This window comes from Muscardinus avellanarius, assembly GCF_963383645.1.
Source record: "Muscardinus avellanarius genome assembly, chromosome: 20".
NCBI lineage: Eukaryota > Metazoa > Chordata > Mammalia > Rodentia > Gliridae > Muscardinus > Muscardinus avellanarius.
Genome location: NC_137806.1, coordinates 15395898 through 15410776, shown reverse-complemented (window position 1 = coordinate 15410776; position 14879 = coordinate 15395898). Strand labels below are relative to the sequence as shown.

At 41.8% G+C, this 14879-nt stretch overlaps 1 protein-coding gene across 1 annotated transcript in view; it reads right to left on the bottom strand.

Moving 5' to 3' along the window:
• Window positions 1-383: 383 nt before the first annotated feature.
• MTPAP (mitochondrial poly(A) polymerase) overlaps window positions 384-14879 on the bottom strand; it is a gene marked incomplete at both ends in the record, with an annotated part of 29356 nt that continues 14860 nt past the window's right edge. Inside the window, 5 exons of the mRNA XM_080717208.1 lie at window positions 384-581; window positions 4801-4948; window positions 10505-10857; window positions 12831-12904; window positions 12989-13081. Of these exons, the coding sequence (XP_080573334.1) occupies window positions 384-581; window positions 4801-4948; window positions 10505-10857; window positions 12831-12904; window positions 12989-13081 (866 nt within the window). The remainder of the gene's footprint in view (window positions 582-4800; window positions 4949-10504; window positions 10858-12830; window positions 12905-12988; window positions 13082-14879) is intronic.

The window sequence follows — 14879 nt, the reverse complement described above, 5'->3', positions numbered from 1 at the left end:
TCACGCCCGGGCGCCGCACGCCCCGCCCCCTACCGACGCACGACCCGCCCCCAGCGACGCAGATCCCGCTACAGCACCTCACGCCCCGGCGCCGCACGCCCCGCCCCAGAGCGCCGTAGGCCACACGCCCCGCCCCCAGCGACGTACGCCCCGCCCCCAGCGACGCAGATCCCGCTACAGCACCTCACGCCCCGGCGCCGCACGCCCCGCCTCCCCGGAGCGGCAAGCGCCGCACGCCCCGCCCCCTAGCGCCGCAGATCCCGCTCCCAGCACCTCACGCCCCGCCCCCGGCGCCGCACGCCGCACGCCCCGCCCCTCCGTCCCCTAGCCCCTCCGCCCGCGAGGCTGCTCCGCGCTCCCATAGGACCCTGACGGCCTGCTAGCTAGCGGGAGCCGCTTCCTAGAGAGACGCCCCAGACTCCTGTGTCCCCCGAGGGCGCCTCGCAGGTGCACTGGGGACGCACGGAGCGCGCCGCACCGGCCCAGCCTGCCGGACATGGTTCTGGGGCTTCCTGCCAAAGACTCGGTCTGGAGAGATTCTGAGGAAGAAGCGCCACCCCGCCCTGTTTCAGCGTCCCTGGCTGTAGAAGGTGAGCGCAGTGAAACGCCCGCTCTCCTGAATCCCGCCCGGCCGCTGTGTCTCAGGCACTGACACCTGCTCGGCGTACGCGGCTGCATGGCGCAGGGAGGCCAGAGGGCACCCTGAGGACGGAACAGGACCCCAGGAGGCTCCCCACCCAGGGGCTAGCGAGAACTCTCCCCGCCGGAACTCGGATCCCACTATTCGCCACTATATGATTCTTTCTTTGTTTTTTTATTCTCTCTCTCCATCTCTCTCTCTCTCTCTCTCTCTCTCTCTCTCTCTCTCTCTCAATAGCTCTTTCTCTTTACTCAAAGCTTGCATTTGGAAGCCAGGCTCTGGACTCGGGTTACTGAAATTCAAACCCTAAATTCCTGACCCACCTGTCGCTGTGAATTTGGCCAACTTGACCACTGGATGCCTCAGTTCTCTTAGTGGGAATCATAAAATAAAAGTCAGCCTCATCGAGTTGTTGCAAGATTTAAGTGAAATTACACATGAAAAACACGTACAGGCTTTAAACAGTTTGTCAGTACCCAAATCAGCGTGCTCACCACCATTCTGGAGACTGATACCCCTCAATTCAATGAAAGAACTAAAGAATTAAAGTAGACACTTTCATTCTTCCAGAATTAAAGTAGAGGCACTTTCAGACTCAAATACTGACAGAATTCTAAAAGGAAACAGCCCTATGAAACATGTGAAATTACAGCATTTGTGAATAGCCGGCAGGATCATAAGGAAGAAACTAGCAAACTCATCTGTAAATAGGGACCAGCTACAAAATACGAGGCTTTGATTGGTAGAATGAATCAAGAGTCAGAACTAAAATGCTGGGTAACAAGAATACATAAGTGTATGGAGAATAAAAGTTAAGATGTTTTTAAAAAGAGCTGGGGGTGTAGCTCAATAGTAAGTGCCCCTGAGTGGTTCAATCCCCAGTAACACCCCCACACGCACACATTTTATGTGGTTTGCAGAATTTAGACTTACATGTGCAAGTAAAATTGCAAGGGTAGGCACTAGAAAAGTAGAAATAGTATATAAATGCAATGTAGATAAAACAAAATTTTAGAATAAAGACTCAAAAAGAGGAAAATCAGAGCAAAATGAAAAAAAGAACCCAAAAGATGATAAAAACAAGTTCAGATATATCAATAATCACAGCAGATATCTATGATTCAAACTCTAGAATAGAATAAAATTGTGTCATAGAATAAAATTGTGAAAAATACTGCAACTGTCTGCTGGTCACATATTGAATGGTGGTACAGCCTGCGATCACTAGGGAGGCTGAGACAGGAGGATCACAGGCTCAAGGGCAGCCTCAACAACTTATCAAGCCCCTTAATAACTTAGTGAGACTCTGTTTTAGAAAAATATAATTAATAAAATAAACCAAGCCGGTGTGGTGGTGCACACTTGTAATCCCAGCATTTGGGAGGCTGAGATAGGAGGATCGTGGTCCAATGACAGCCTTGGCTACTACTTATTGAGGTCTTTTGCAACTCAATGTGACCCTGTTTCAAAATAAAGAATAAAAAATAGGGCAGGAGGCAGAATGCCCCTGGATTCCATTCCCAGACCCGCAAAAAAAAAAAAAAAAAAAAAAAAATTCCTAAATGTATATGCTTTTGATGGTCTTGAAATACAAATAGTCTAAATTTTCCAGTATAACTTGAATTTTGTCATCTTTTTAAAGGAAAATAGATTTTAGTTGCACAGAATTTAAAACAGGCTGTGTCTTATGTAACTTTTTTTTTTTGGTGGATCTGGGGATTGAACCCAGGGACATTCTACCTCCGAGCTGCACCCCCTGTCCTATTTTTTATTCTTTTATTTTGAAACCGGGTCTCACTGAGTTGTGGAGGGCCTCACTAACTAGCTGAGGCTGTCCACGAACCGCGATCCTCCAGTCTCAGCCTCCCGAATGCTGGGAATGCTGTGATTACAAGCGTGCCCGCCACGTCTGGCTCTTATGTAACTTTTTTTTTTTTTTTTTGGCGGTACTGAGAGTGGAATTTAGGGGCTATTTTTTTATTCTTTATTTTGAAACAAGGTCTCACTACATTGCAGAAGGCCTCACTAAGTGGCTGAGACTGTCCGTGAACTGCAATCCTCCTTTCTCAGCCTCCCAAATGCTGGGATTACAAGCATGTTCCACCAGGCCCAGTTTGTAAGTAAGTTTAATGGGCAAAAATATTCCCTCCTAAGCCAGGCCTGGTGGCATAGGCTTGCTATCCCAGTACTTGGGAGACTGAGACAGGAGGATTGCAGGTTTACAGCCATCCTCAGCTACTTTGTGAGGCCCTCCACAACACAGTCAGACCCTGTTTCAAATTAAGAAGTAAAAATAGAGCCAGACATGGCGGCACATGCTTGTAATCCCAGCATTCAGGAGGCTGAGACCAGAGGATCGCAGTTCACGGACAGCCTTAGCTACCTAGTGAGGCCTTCTGCAACTTAGTGAGACCCTGTTTCAAAATAAAAAAAGAATAAAAAATAGGGCAGGGGGTGTAGCTTGGAGGTCAAATACCCCTGGGTTTCATCCCCAAACCTGCAAAAAAGAAAAAAAAAGTAAAAATAGGGGGTGTATCTCAAAGGTAGAATGCCCCAAGTTTCAATCCCCAGCACACACAAAAAAATTTTGCTTAATTATATTCCACATATTTTATCAATCTATTAATAAAATTTATCCCAGAATGGTACTCCACAGTCAAATCTTTTTTCATAGATCAAATATAACTAAGATTGCTTAGAAAAATGGGAACTACAAAAAGCTCTTTAAGATTAAAAAACTATTCACGCCAGCCGGGCATGGTGATACACGCTTGTAATCCCAGTACTTGAGAGGTTGAGACAGGAGGATTGTGCAGGTTCAAAGCCAGTTTCAGCTACTTATTGAGGCTCTCAGCAACTTAGTGAGACCCTGTTTCCAAATAAAATAGGTCTGGGAGTGTAGCCCAGAGGTAGAAAGCCCATGGGTTCCATCCCCAGTAACACATACACACAAAAAAAACTATTTATTTATTTATTTATTTATTTATTTATTTATTTTATTTTTGGTACTGAGATGGAACACAGAGGCATTCTACCTCCAAGTTATGCTCCCAATTCAATTTTATTTCTTGAAACAGGGTGTCACTAAGTTGCAGAGGGCCACACTAGGTTGCCAAGGCAGGCTGGGAGCCTGTGATCCTCCTGTCTTAGGCTTCCGAATACTGGGATTAAAAGCACACAGCAGCATGCTCCAAAAGAAACAGAATCCTATTTAAATTCACGTTACATGCCACAACTTTTATCCTGAAGCATTTTTTTTTATCAAGCTTCTTTTATCAAGAAGCTGGAAGCATTGTCTATCCAGAGCAATCAAGATAAAAGGATCAAATGATTTCCATTTTCACATGACTTTATTAAGCTTTAAGGACTGGAATTAAAGTCTCTGGCAATACAGTAATGCTAGAATGCATGTAGAAATTATAAAGATAAGTGGAAAACTAACTCAAAATAATGATGTCATCTTCTAGTTGTTAATTGTGTTAACTAAATGTAGGCTAACATAGCTAAAAAGCTACAAATGTGAAATAACCATACAAAAATAACTGACTCATAACATATAAAAATTATTTTAATCTATGTAAAATGCCCTAATTTTTTGTTGATAAATAAGATATCCTGATAGTAACATATGCTAAAAGCCCCAAAGATATTTTCTAAACTCTTACAAATCATAAAACTTTCAAGAAGTATTCTGAACTAAAATGCTTCATTCCTGATCTCAGCCCAGACAAATATTTTGAAAAACTGGAAGATAATTTCTATTCCCTACTTGTTTGAACTGGCCTAATATAGTTAGGCAAAGAAGATATTTTTCCCATTCTTTTTTCTTTTTTTGTGGGGGCAGGTCTGGGGATGGAGCCTAGGAGCATTCGACCTCCAAGCTATACCCCCTACCCTATTTTTTAATTTTTGCAACAGGATCTCAATGAGTTGCAGAGGGCCTCACTAAGTAGCTGAGGCTGGCCGCGAGCCATGATCCTCCTACTTCAGCCTCCTGAATGCTGAGATCGCAAGTGTGTGCCACCATGTCCAGCTTTTTCCCCCCCTATTCTTATTTGGCCATTTGTATGCATATTCACACATGGAATAAATTTTAAGTGCTGAATTGGCATGTACAAAATCCTCTGTGAGAAAATCACAGGCCCAAAATACAAGCTGACAGTTTCTGAATTGTTAGGCAGAGCACAGAACAGCATCCACAGAGCTGCTTCCTGCAGTGGTGACGTAGGCATTCCCTCCAGCCAAGTCTGCACTGTTGCCCAAAAGCCCCGTGAGTAGGGCCCGGCAGGAGACATCATCACGAAGCTCCTGACAGACACAAGCTAAGGAACAGTACATGTTCCGGTTCCACTAAGAGTCGAAGAAGCACATCAGGATCAGAAGCCGGGACCAAGATCTCTGTGGCTGCTAGGAAGAGCGGACTGAACACAACCAGCAGAGCGGGGCAGCACAAAAATCTAACATCAGCTCAAGCCCTTTCGGAAAGAGTGACCTAAGATCATAAACACCCCGGCCCACTCTCGAGAAGCAAAAATAAATGTCTTCTAAATGCAGACATCATCCTCCCCCAAAGTAATCCCTAGTACTTTCACATGCAATGTTGACATACAAGGTAAATAACAGCACCCCCACCAGGTGTATTAGGTGAGAGCATCATAAAAAGCAGAAACAGACCCTTGGGAGCCAGAGCTGAGCTATGAGACAAAGGCCTGAAAGTAATTGTGTGCAACAGGAAGAAAGCAAAGACTCGACTAAGAACTTTGATAGAAAATTGAAAACAAATCGTTTTTGTGATACTGGGAATTGAACCCAGAGGCATTCTACCTCTGAGCCACATCCTCAGACCTATTTTTTATTTGAAAACAGGGTCTCACTAGGTTGCTGAGAACCGCACTCAATTGCTGAGGCTGACTTGAACCTGCAATCTTCCTGTCTCAGCCTCCCAAGGACTAGGATTACATGCATGCACCACCACACCGGTCTTGAAAATTTTTTGAAAAAGTACCAAATGGGAATTCTAGAACAAAAATAACACTACTCAAATTGAGAATCCAGCAAGTGGACTTGGAAAATTAAATACAAGTGAATAAACAATTGGTAAACTATGATATAGCTCAGAAGCAAATTACCAAAATGAAGAGACAAAAGGGCAGAAAATACAGGGGACGTGTGAGACGGAATTATGCAAAATGCTGAGAAATGTAGCTGAACTCCAGGAGGGATAAAGGGGAATGGAGCCAATGCGGCACTTGAAAAGAAAATCGAGAGATTAATATTATTTATTTATTTTTTGTACGGGGAATTGAACCCAGAAGACATTCTACCTCTGAGTTACGCCCCAAGCCCTATTTGTTTTTTGAAACAGGGTCTCACTAAATCGTGGAGGGAAGGCCTCATTAAGTAGCTGAGCTGGCCGCAAGCCTGAGATCCTCCTGTCTCAGGCTCCGGAGTACTGGGACTACAGGAGTGCGCCACCACGCCCGGCTGATGAGACATTTCTAAAACCAATGAAAATCACTTCAAGTCATTAAGCAATGGGGAACACATCCACACGTGATGGTGTGCAACTGGCACAATCCATGTGTATGAAATTCCCTAAGCGAAGCAGCTCCATTCCGTCAATAAACTGCAAGGGAAGGAAGGGCTAAGCACACCCAGAGTCCACGAGACACCCCGACCAGGAGGTGGACTGCAGGTCAAGCCTGACTCATGATTCCACTTGGGGAAAATGACGGTGATATCCACAAGACAGCTGGACACTTGGACAGTAATGGAATATGATGATAGTGGAGAATCATTGCAGGCTGGAGGACTGCCTCAGCAAATAAAGGCGTTCTCAATCTAGCAAGACCCTGTTTTGAAATAAAAATAAGAGAGCCAGGTATGGTGGTGCACTCTTGTAATTCCAGTACTTGGGAGGCTGAGACAGGAGAATCGAGGTTCGCGACCAGCCTCAGCTACTTAGTGAGGCCTTCCACAACTTAGTGACATCCTATTTTAAAATAAAAATAGGGCTGGGGGTGTAGCTCGAAGGTACAATGCCTCTGGGTTCAATCTCCAAAACCTCAAAAAAAAAAAAAAAAAAAGGGCTGGGGATGTAGCTTGGAGGTACAATGCCCTTGGGTTTAATCCCGTGTGTGTGTGTGTGTGTGTGTGTGTGTGTGTGTGTAGTTTTTGTTCCATCTGGGCATGGAATGGTTTTGTGATGATATTAGAGCTAAATTATCTTTTAGAGATACTGACATATTTACTGATGAAGTGCCAGAAATGGTAATAATAGTTGCTAAGTTACAATTTGCTACATGTTAACTGTCGAACAGGTAATGGATTTATGTACTTCATTATACTTGTCTTATGCAGCCTCTGGTCCGCATTTTTTAAAAATTGTACTTAGGCCCTCCCTAAGTTACTGAGAGCCTCACAAAATTGCTGAGGCTGGCTGCAAACCTGTGATCCTTGTCTCAGCCTCTCAATACTGGGATTATGGGCATGCACCATCATGCCCGGCTTTCTCTGGTCTGCATTTACCATTCTCTATAAGGAAGCTTTATAAATTATTGGTAAGCCTTCTTCCCTCACAAAACATGAGCCAGATTCATGATCCACCTTTTATTGTCAGATTTTACGACAGGGTAGAAATAGAAAGAACATATCATAATACTTTTTTATTTTTATGGTACTGGGGATTGAACACAGGGCAATTCTACCTCTGAGCTACACCACCCAGCCCTGTTTTTTATTCCTTATTTTGAAACAGGGTCTCACTGAGTTGCAGAGGGCCTGTGATCCTCCTGTCTCAGCCTCCCGAGTATTGGGATTACAAGTGTGTGCCACCACGCCAGCTCGCAATGCTTTCAATCCATTCTCCAAGTCCATGTATAATAGCTTATCAGAGGCTAATTAAAACCAGTCATTCAACTGTACCAATAACTTTATGTAATAGGGAAAACTTTAGAAATGTAAGACTTTCATTGTACTCAACAAGTTTAACATGCTGAAGTACTTTGTTGATAGGGATCACAATACAGACTTAATTTGTTTGTTTTCAATGTTGCATACTTCAAAATAAAACCAGACAAAAATAATCTAAGTTTCATTTTTATCAACGTAGACTTGATCTATTCCAAAGTAGGTATAGGCTGAATACACCTTATCCAAAATGCTTGGAACCAAAAGGGTTTTAGATTTGAGATTTGATTTTGGAATACCTGCATAAATTTTTGAGTTTCCCTAATCTGAAATGTTCCAAAATCCAAACATTTCTGAGCACTAAATGACACTCCCTGAATTTTAGCATACCACATATTCACAAGAGTATGTTATTTACAACATCAAGTTCTATCTTTCTGCTATTCTTAACATAGGCCTCAGCACCACCTTATGAAGCTTTACTTGTTGGGGAAAAATTCAAATATAAGAGTAAACAGAAAGTGATCAAGGCCTTTAATCTACCTTTGACTCCACTGAGTACTGAATGTGGATATACACACAGATAATATAAGCAATCACACTTGAAATATGAACTGTATTTTTAATAATCTGGTGACTTTATATAGCCTACACCACAGATATTAAAGACTAGAAATTCTATCTACAACAGACACTTTCTGGGAGTTGGTACATGGGAATTCCAGAGGAATGTTGTATTATTTGAAATCTGTAACTAAAGTAATTGAATTTAGCATGGAAACCAAAATAAGCCTTTCACATATTTAAAATAAATTTCCTAAGATCATATCAAGGTGAAAAATGAGGTCTGAGCTGGAAGTGGTGACACATGCTTGTGGTCTCAGTAGTTGGGAGACTAGTTGAGAAAGGGGGATTACAGGTTCATAGCCAGCCTCGGCAGCTTAGTTAGAACCTATTTAAAAAAAAAAAATTGGAGCCAGGCGTGGTGGCTGATCCCAGCATTCAGGAGGCTGAGACCAGAGGATCATGGTTCGCAGACAGCTTCAGCTACTTAGTGAGGCCCTCCGCAACTTAGTGAGGCCCTGTTTCAAAATAAAAAATAAAGAATGGGGCGGGGGTGGGGGCGGGAGCTCAGAGTTCTAATGCCCCTGGGTTCCATCACCAGACCTGCAAAAAATAAAATAACATAAAATTGGGCTGCAGGTATAGCTTTGAAGTAGAATGCGTCTGGGTTCAATCATCCCAGTATCCCCACACACACACACCCGAGAGAGTGAGAGAGTGAGAGTGAGAGTGAGAGAGAGAGAGAGAGAGAAAGAGGAAGGAGGAGGAGGAGGAGGAGGAGGGAGCGCGAGAGAGCGAGAGAGAGAGAGAGAGGAGAATGAGAGAAAGAGGGAGAGGGTGGAGGGTCTGGTTGTTTTTATTCCTTTCCAATTATTTCTTGTAAGATATTTCTCATTAAGGCTTTACATAGAATTTTATGTAAGTCATGTTATTTCCTGTTGAGAGCTTTCATGGGAAAGCTCTACTACTTAAGATTTACTTCCTTACTAACTACTAAGGAGAAAGTCTCTTCTGGAGCAGATGAGAGTCAGTCAGCTTCTGGACCTTTATGAAAAATTGGCAGTCAAATTTTATCCAACTTAATGGTGGGATCTATGGTATTCAAGTTTGCTATTAAAACAAACAAAAAAGGATCCATGATATAGAACTACTTGGTATGTATTTTTAATTATCTGTGGTGACCTTATATAGCCTAGAAATTCTGTCTACAACAGACACTTTCTGGGAGTTGGTTCATGGAAATTCCAGAGGAATGTTATATATTATTTGAACTCTGTAACTAAAGTAATTGAATTTAGCATGGAAACCAAAACTGCTTTTTTTTTTTTTTTTTGGCAGTACTGGGTAATAGAAACCCAGAAGTATTCTACCTCTGAGTTATACTCCCAAGCCCTATTTTTATTCTTTATTTTGAAACAGGGTCTCACTAAGTTGCAGAGAGCCTCACTAAGTAACTGAGGCTGGCTGGCCACAAACCTGTGGTCCTCTTGTCTTAGCCTCCCAGGTACTGGGATTACAAGTGTGTGCCACCATGCCCTGCCTAAAACTTCTTTTTAAAATTGCCTTCAGGTTATCTGTATAAAGTGTATGTGAAACAAATTAACTTCTTGTTTACTACTTTCTTCTTAAACTGAATGTTACTCCACATGGAATGTAATGAAAATCATATTTTTATATATGTAATACATGGGCACACACCCATATATATAAATATATAAATCTCTGGCAAAAGAAATGGGAGTTCTCAAAAGGAGAACATTGGGGACACTGTACCACATTTTAGTAGAAACAGGAATTTATTCTTGGAAACCAAAAAACCAAATACCATCTAAAAATATAATATTTTATATATTTGAATTGACACACCGCGAACATAATGACTGATAAGAACATAGGCATTCTTGGATATCAGTATCAAATCTGTTTTAATTTACATGTGCATAGAATACTTTGCTTAAAAAACAGAAAACCACATGTTAAAGAGAAGTACCAAATTTTGAAGCTTTATTGTATTCATCACTCCATATGTATATACCCACGAGTCCTTTTCATCAATGCTTTCCATCCAGGGATTGATGTGATTATCAGTAATAGTTTGATTCTACAACTGACTCTTACTGTTCACTTTGTGTAGTTTATTCAGTGAAGTACATTCCTACTTCTTTTGTTCATTCCTTGGGGTTGATGTTTTGGAAAAATGTCACATTGGTGTTCAACTGATCAGAAAACGCCCCAGGTTTCAGAGCAGGTGACAGGGACAAGAAGGCCGTACCAGGTGCCAGGGACGGGGCTGAGGCCTGGGAGCTCCACTGCAGTTCTTCTGGGGAGTCCAGACCATGCACCAGGAGTAAGAAGTCCAGAGAACACTTGAGACAAAGCAGCGGCCATTACCTCTGAGTACTGACTGCTCTTTTGCCATTGGTGTGTGTGGAATTTTCTGGACTGTTACTCTTTATGGAATCCAACAAGCTTTTGACTCTTTCGCTCGCCCCCTTTCTGCTCTTGTTGAGCGACTTACTGCTGACCACACCTGGGAGCAGCAGGGCTGCCAGCCCCCAGGGCTGAATGCTTGATGCTGAATGTTGATCTTTATCTTCCTGTTGTAAAATCCAAGCACTTTCTCTGGCTAAATCCACAAATTTTTGTAGCTGGCTCTGACTTACATTTTTGCTTATGTTGAGAGAAGTTTCAAAAGGATTCTGAATGTACAAAGGAGAAGAGTCAGGCTTGCTTTGTTCCTTTCCCTATAGAAAATGACAGAAAAGAGACAGGTAAAAATATGCGAGTGACTCTCAAGTCAAAAACACATGAAACAGCAGCATTTCATTTACAGGGTAAAGAGTTCCTTCCCTAGGGGACTTGGGTATATATACACATGTGATATGTATATGAGTACCACTTATAGGGCTTTTCCCACTGTAATTTTACAAGTGTTCTTTGGAGAAAAATAACTTGGGTTATGATCTATGGGTGATGATGTCACTGCTCAGATATCTGGACTGGATCAACAATAAAAATATTTTTATGTAATGTAACTTTTTCTTCCAAAAAGATAGAACTTCAAAGGGGATGAAAAAGAAAATAAAGACAATAAGATGGAGAGCTTGGTAAAAACATACCCTATTGCAGTGAGCACAGAAACACATAAAATTGAGAACTCTTATTAAATATAGTAATTAATATTCTCCAAGTATGAAACAACAAAGAGAAATAAAGGATTATTCACTACTCATTTAAAACACTAACAAGCTTCCATTACATTCCTAAAGACTCAAGAGTAAGCCTCTCCATGTAAGATCATACCTCAAAGGAATAAAGAGAAAAGCTATGAATCACATGACCAGCAAGAAGCCCACATATCCTTTCCTCTTTCAAATGACCCCACCAATCACATCAATATTCAAAAGCCAGTGTGCAGAGTTCCCCAGCGAGAGCAGCACTGTCATCTCAAGCCACTGCTCAGCAGCCTCCTGCCTGACACCACCTGAGCCCTAAGCAAGAAGAGAGAAAGGCCAAACAGGGTGTGGTGGCGCACAATTTTAAGTAATCCCAGCATTTGGGAGGCTGAGATGGGAAGATCGTGGTTCAATAGCCTCAGCTATTACTGAGCAAGGCCATTTGCAACTCAGTAAGACCCTGTTTCAAGATAAAGAATAAAAAATAGGACTGGGAGATGTAGCTTGGAGGTAGAAATGACCTGGGCTCCAATCCAAGTACCGCAAAATAAATAAATAAATAATTTAATTAATTAAAAATAAAATAAAGGCCTGTGTGTTTGGTGACCTCCTTCTCCACCACATCCCAGCACCCAGGGCCCTTCCCTCTCCCCTTCCTGCACTTCTCTTAACAAAGTCTCCTCAAGCAGGAAAGGAGAGCTGCAGCAACAACAAAAATGTGTGCCTGGGTGTCCAAATGGTCTGTTTTTGGAAATCAGTCTCAGAACAAAGCCAGACTGACAGCTCTCACAAGCATCCCACCAGGGACACGCTGCCTAGGCTTCTGCTATGACTAATTCTTTTTTTAGAACGATGTCTATAATTTAGGCCGGGCATGGTGGCGCACGCTTGTAATCCCCGCGCTTGGGAGGCAGAGACAGGAGGATCGCGCAGGTTCGAAGCCAGCCACGCGCGCTGGCTTAGGAGACCCTGTTTCCAAATAAAAAATGTAAAAATAGGTCTGGGAGTGTAGCCCGGAGGCAGAAGGGCTTCCAGGAACCCCAGTACCACCAAAAAAAAAAAAAAAAAAAAAAAAAAAGAATGATGTCTATAAGCTACTCAGAAGAATTGCAATCATAAATTCACATACTCTAAATAAGTTAAGTCCTATGGGCTGAAATTGAGGGAACCACTAAAATCTATCCTCTTGGGATTCTGTATCAAATTTCTTCTATAGGAACACAAATCCAGTTCAAAAACAACCATATGTAAAATATGGTTTTCAGAAAATTGGGGGGATATTATTCTACATTTTAAAAGATACAGTATTAACACTAAAATGACGTCGGAAGTGCCACGGCACTGTGACGAAGGCGGATGGCTGAGAGCGCTCCTCCAGCCAAGCAGACCACCCGCGGACACCTGGCGCTCCTGCAGGCACCGGCCTCGTTAACTGCCCGGCCGCTGCTTCAGAGTCAAGCGAAGTAATCTGTTAGACATTCTGAAAAATATCAGTACAGTAGGAGACCAGACACCTTATAATCAAATACTAAAACACTTACCTGTCGAATATTTAAGGAATTCTTATTGAAAGCAAAATTGCCAAAATATTCAAAAAATTCCTTCAGTAGTACTTCTATAAGAAAATAAAATAAATGAAATAAGAGAAGAGACTTTTTGAATCCAAAAAGAAAAAAAAGAAAAAAAACCAAACTCTTACCTAATGTTTCTGTGTTTTCTGAAGGTTTAATTTTATTCAAGTCACTAATGAATGTGCAATTACTACCTTCTATTATACATTTATCTTCTGCACCTTAAATAAAATTAAAATATTCCATATTATACTTCAAAGATATCTCTTATTTCAGAAAAGAAATATATGGTTTAAACATATCAAAATTATAAGCTGGGCGTGGTGGCACACGCTTGTAATCCCAGCAAATTGGGAGGCTGAGACCAGAAGATTGTGCAGGTTCGAAGCCAGCTTCAGCTACTTAGTGAGGCTCTTGGCAATGTAGTGAGACCCTTTTTCCAAATAAAGTATAAAAAATGTCTGGGAGTACAGCCCAGAGGTAGAAAAGCCTCTGGGTTCCACCCCCAGTACCACACACAAATTTTTTAATATATCAAAATTACATAAACACGTATTATTGTTAAATGTATTGACATTAATAGAATTTAAAACTCAACTAGAAAAAGATTTGAGATGAACTTTAGTTTCGTAAAATTAACATTTAATTTTCTCTCTCTCTCTTTTTTTTTTTTTTTGGTACCAAGGTTCCAACCTAAGAGCATTCTACCTCCGAGCTACACTCTCAGCTCTATTTTGCTTTTTTTTTTTGGTACTGGGGATTGAACCCAGGAGCACCCTACCTCCAAGATCCCCCTCCCCCAGCCCTATTCCTTTATTTTGAAACAATCTCACTAGGTTGTGGAGGGCCTCACTAAGTAGCTGAGGCTGGCTGCAAACCTGCAATCCTCCTGTCTCAGCGAGCTAACCAGCTTTCTAGTCATGGATGAAAATACAGGAGTTTATATCTTTCAATCCACCTTTAATCAGATCTTATTTTAGATCTCCAATTCCATTCTTACCACCTTTTCCTGTTTCTATTTAATGATTCATATATGACACAAGCTGAAAGTTCTGGAAGCTTTTAAAAACCAGACAATTCCTACTATGAAATAATTTAGAGTAACTAAGTTAATTCAGTAAAACAAATGCAGTAACACATTAGACTCAGGCATTCAACTTTTCTACCTGTGTTTATATATTTTGAGGCAATCATTTTAATTATTGGTACACAGCCACTATGAAACCCTTTGTTTACTCTAATCCACATTCCACTACACAATATATAATAAGATTTTTTTTTTAAATATGGGAGATTGAGCCCAGGGATATTGTACTTCTGAGCTATATCCCTAACCCATTTTTTAATTTTGAGACAGGGTCTCACCAAGTTGCTCAGGCTGGTCTTGAACCTATGATTTTCTTGTCTCAGTCACCCAAGTACTGGGATTATAGGCATGTACCACTGAGTTCAGCTATATAATAAGCTCCTTTGAAGAGAAAACTCCCATTCTTCAAAGGTCAAACGAATGGTCACCTCTTCTCTTTGTTTCCTAATTCAAACCCGGTGCTCCGTGACTCCACTCCATCCAACGCCTGCGCTCATCTGACTGCACTTTGATTCCGCTCCTGCAGTCTGCCCCCACCCCCAGGCTGCAACTGAAGGGCCACTGTCCTGTCATTCCTGCTCCCCGCCCTGTCCAGTCCAAACAGCAGAGTCTGGCAAATTTGCAGGCACATAACCAATAATCTGAATGACGCTGATATTGGGTTCCAAATGCCTATACTTAAGAAAGATAAACAAGGTTCCTTCAAACTTAAGTCTCCTCTTTTCTTGTAGATTTTTTTTGTTGTTAAGACCTGTTACTGATGATTTCTCAAACGCTGTTCTACACTTGAACACATTAATTTATTTTATTTTTGGTAATGGGGATTGAACCCAGAAGCATTCTACCTCCATGCTATACCCAGCCTGTTTTTATTTCTTTTCTTTTCTTTTTTCTTTTCTTGCAATACTGGGGATGGGACCCAGGGGCATTCT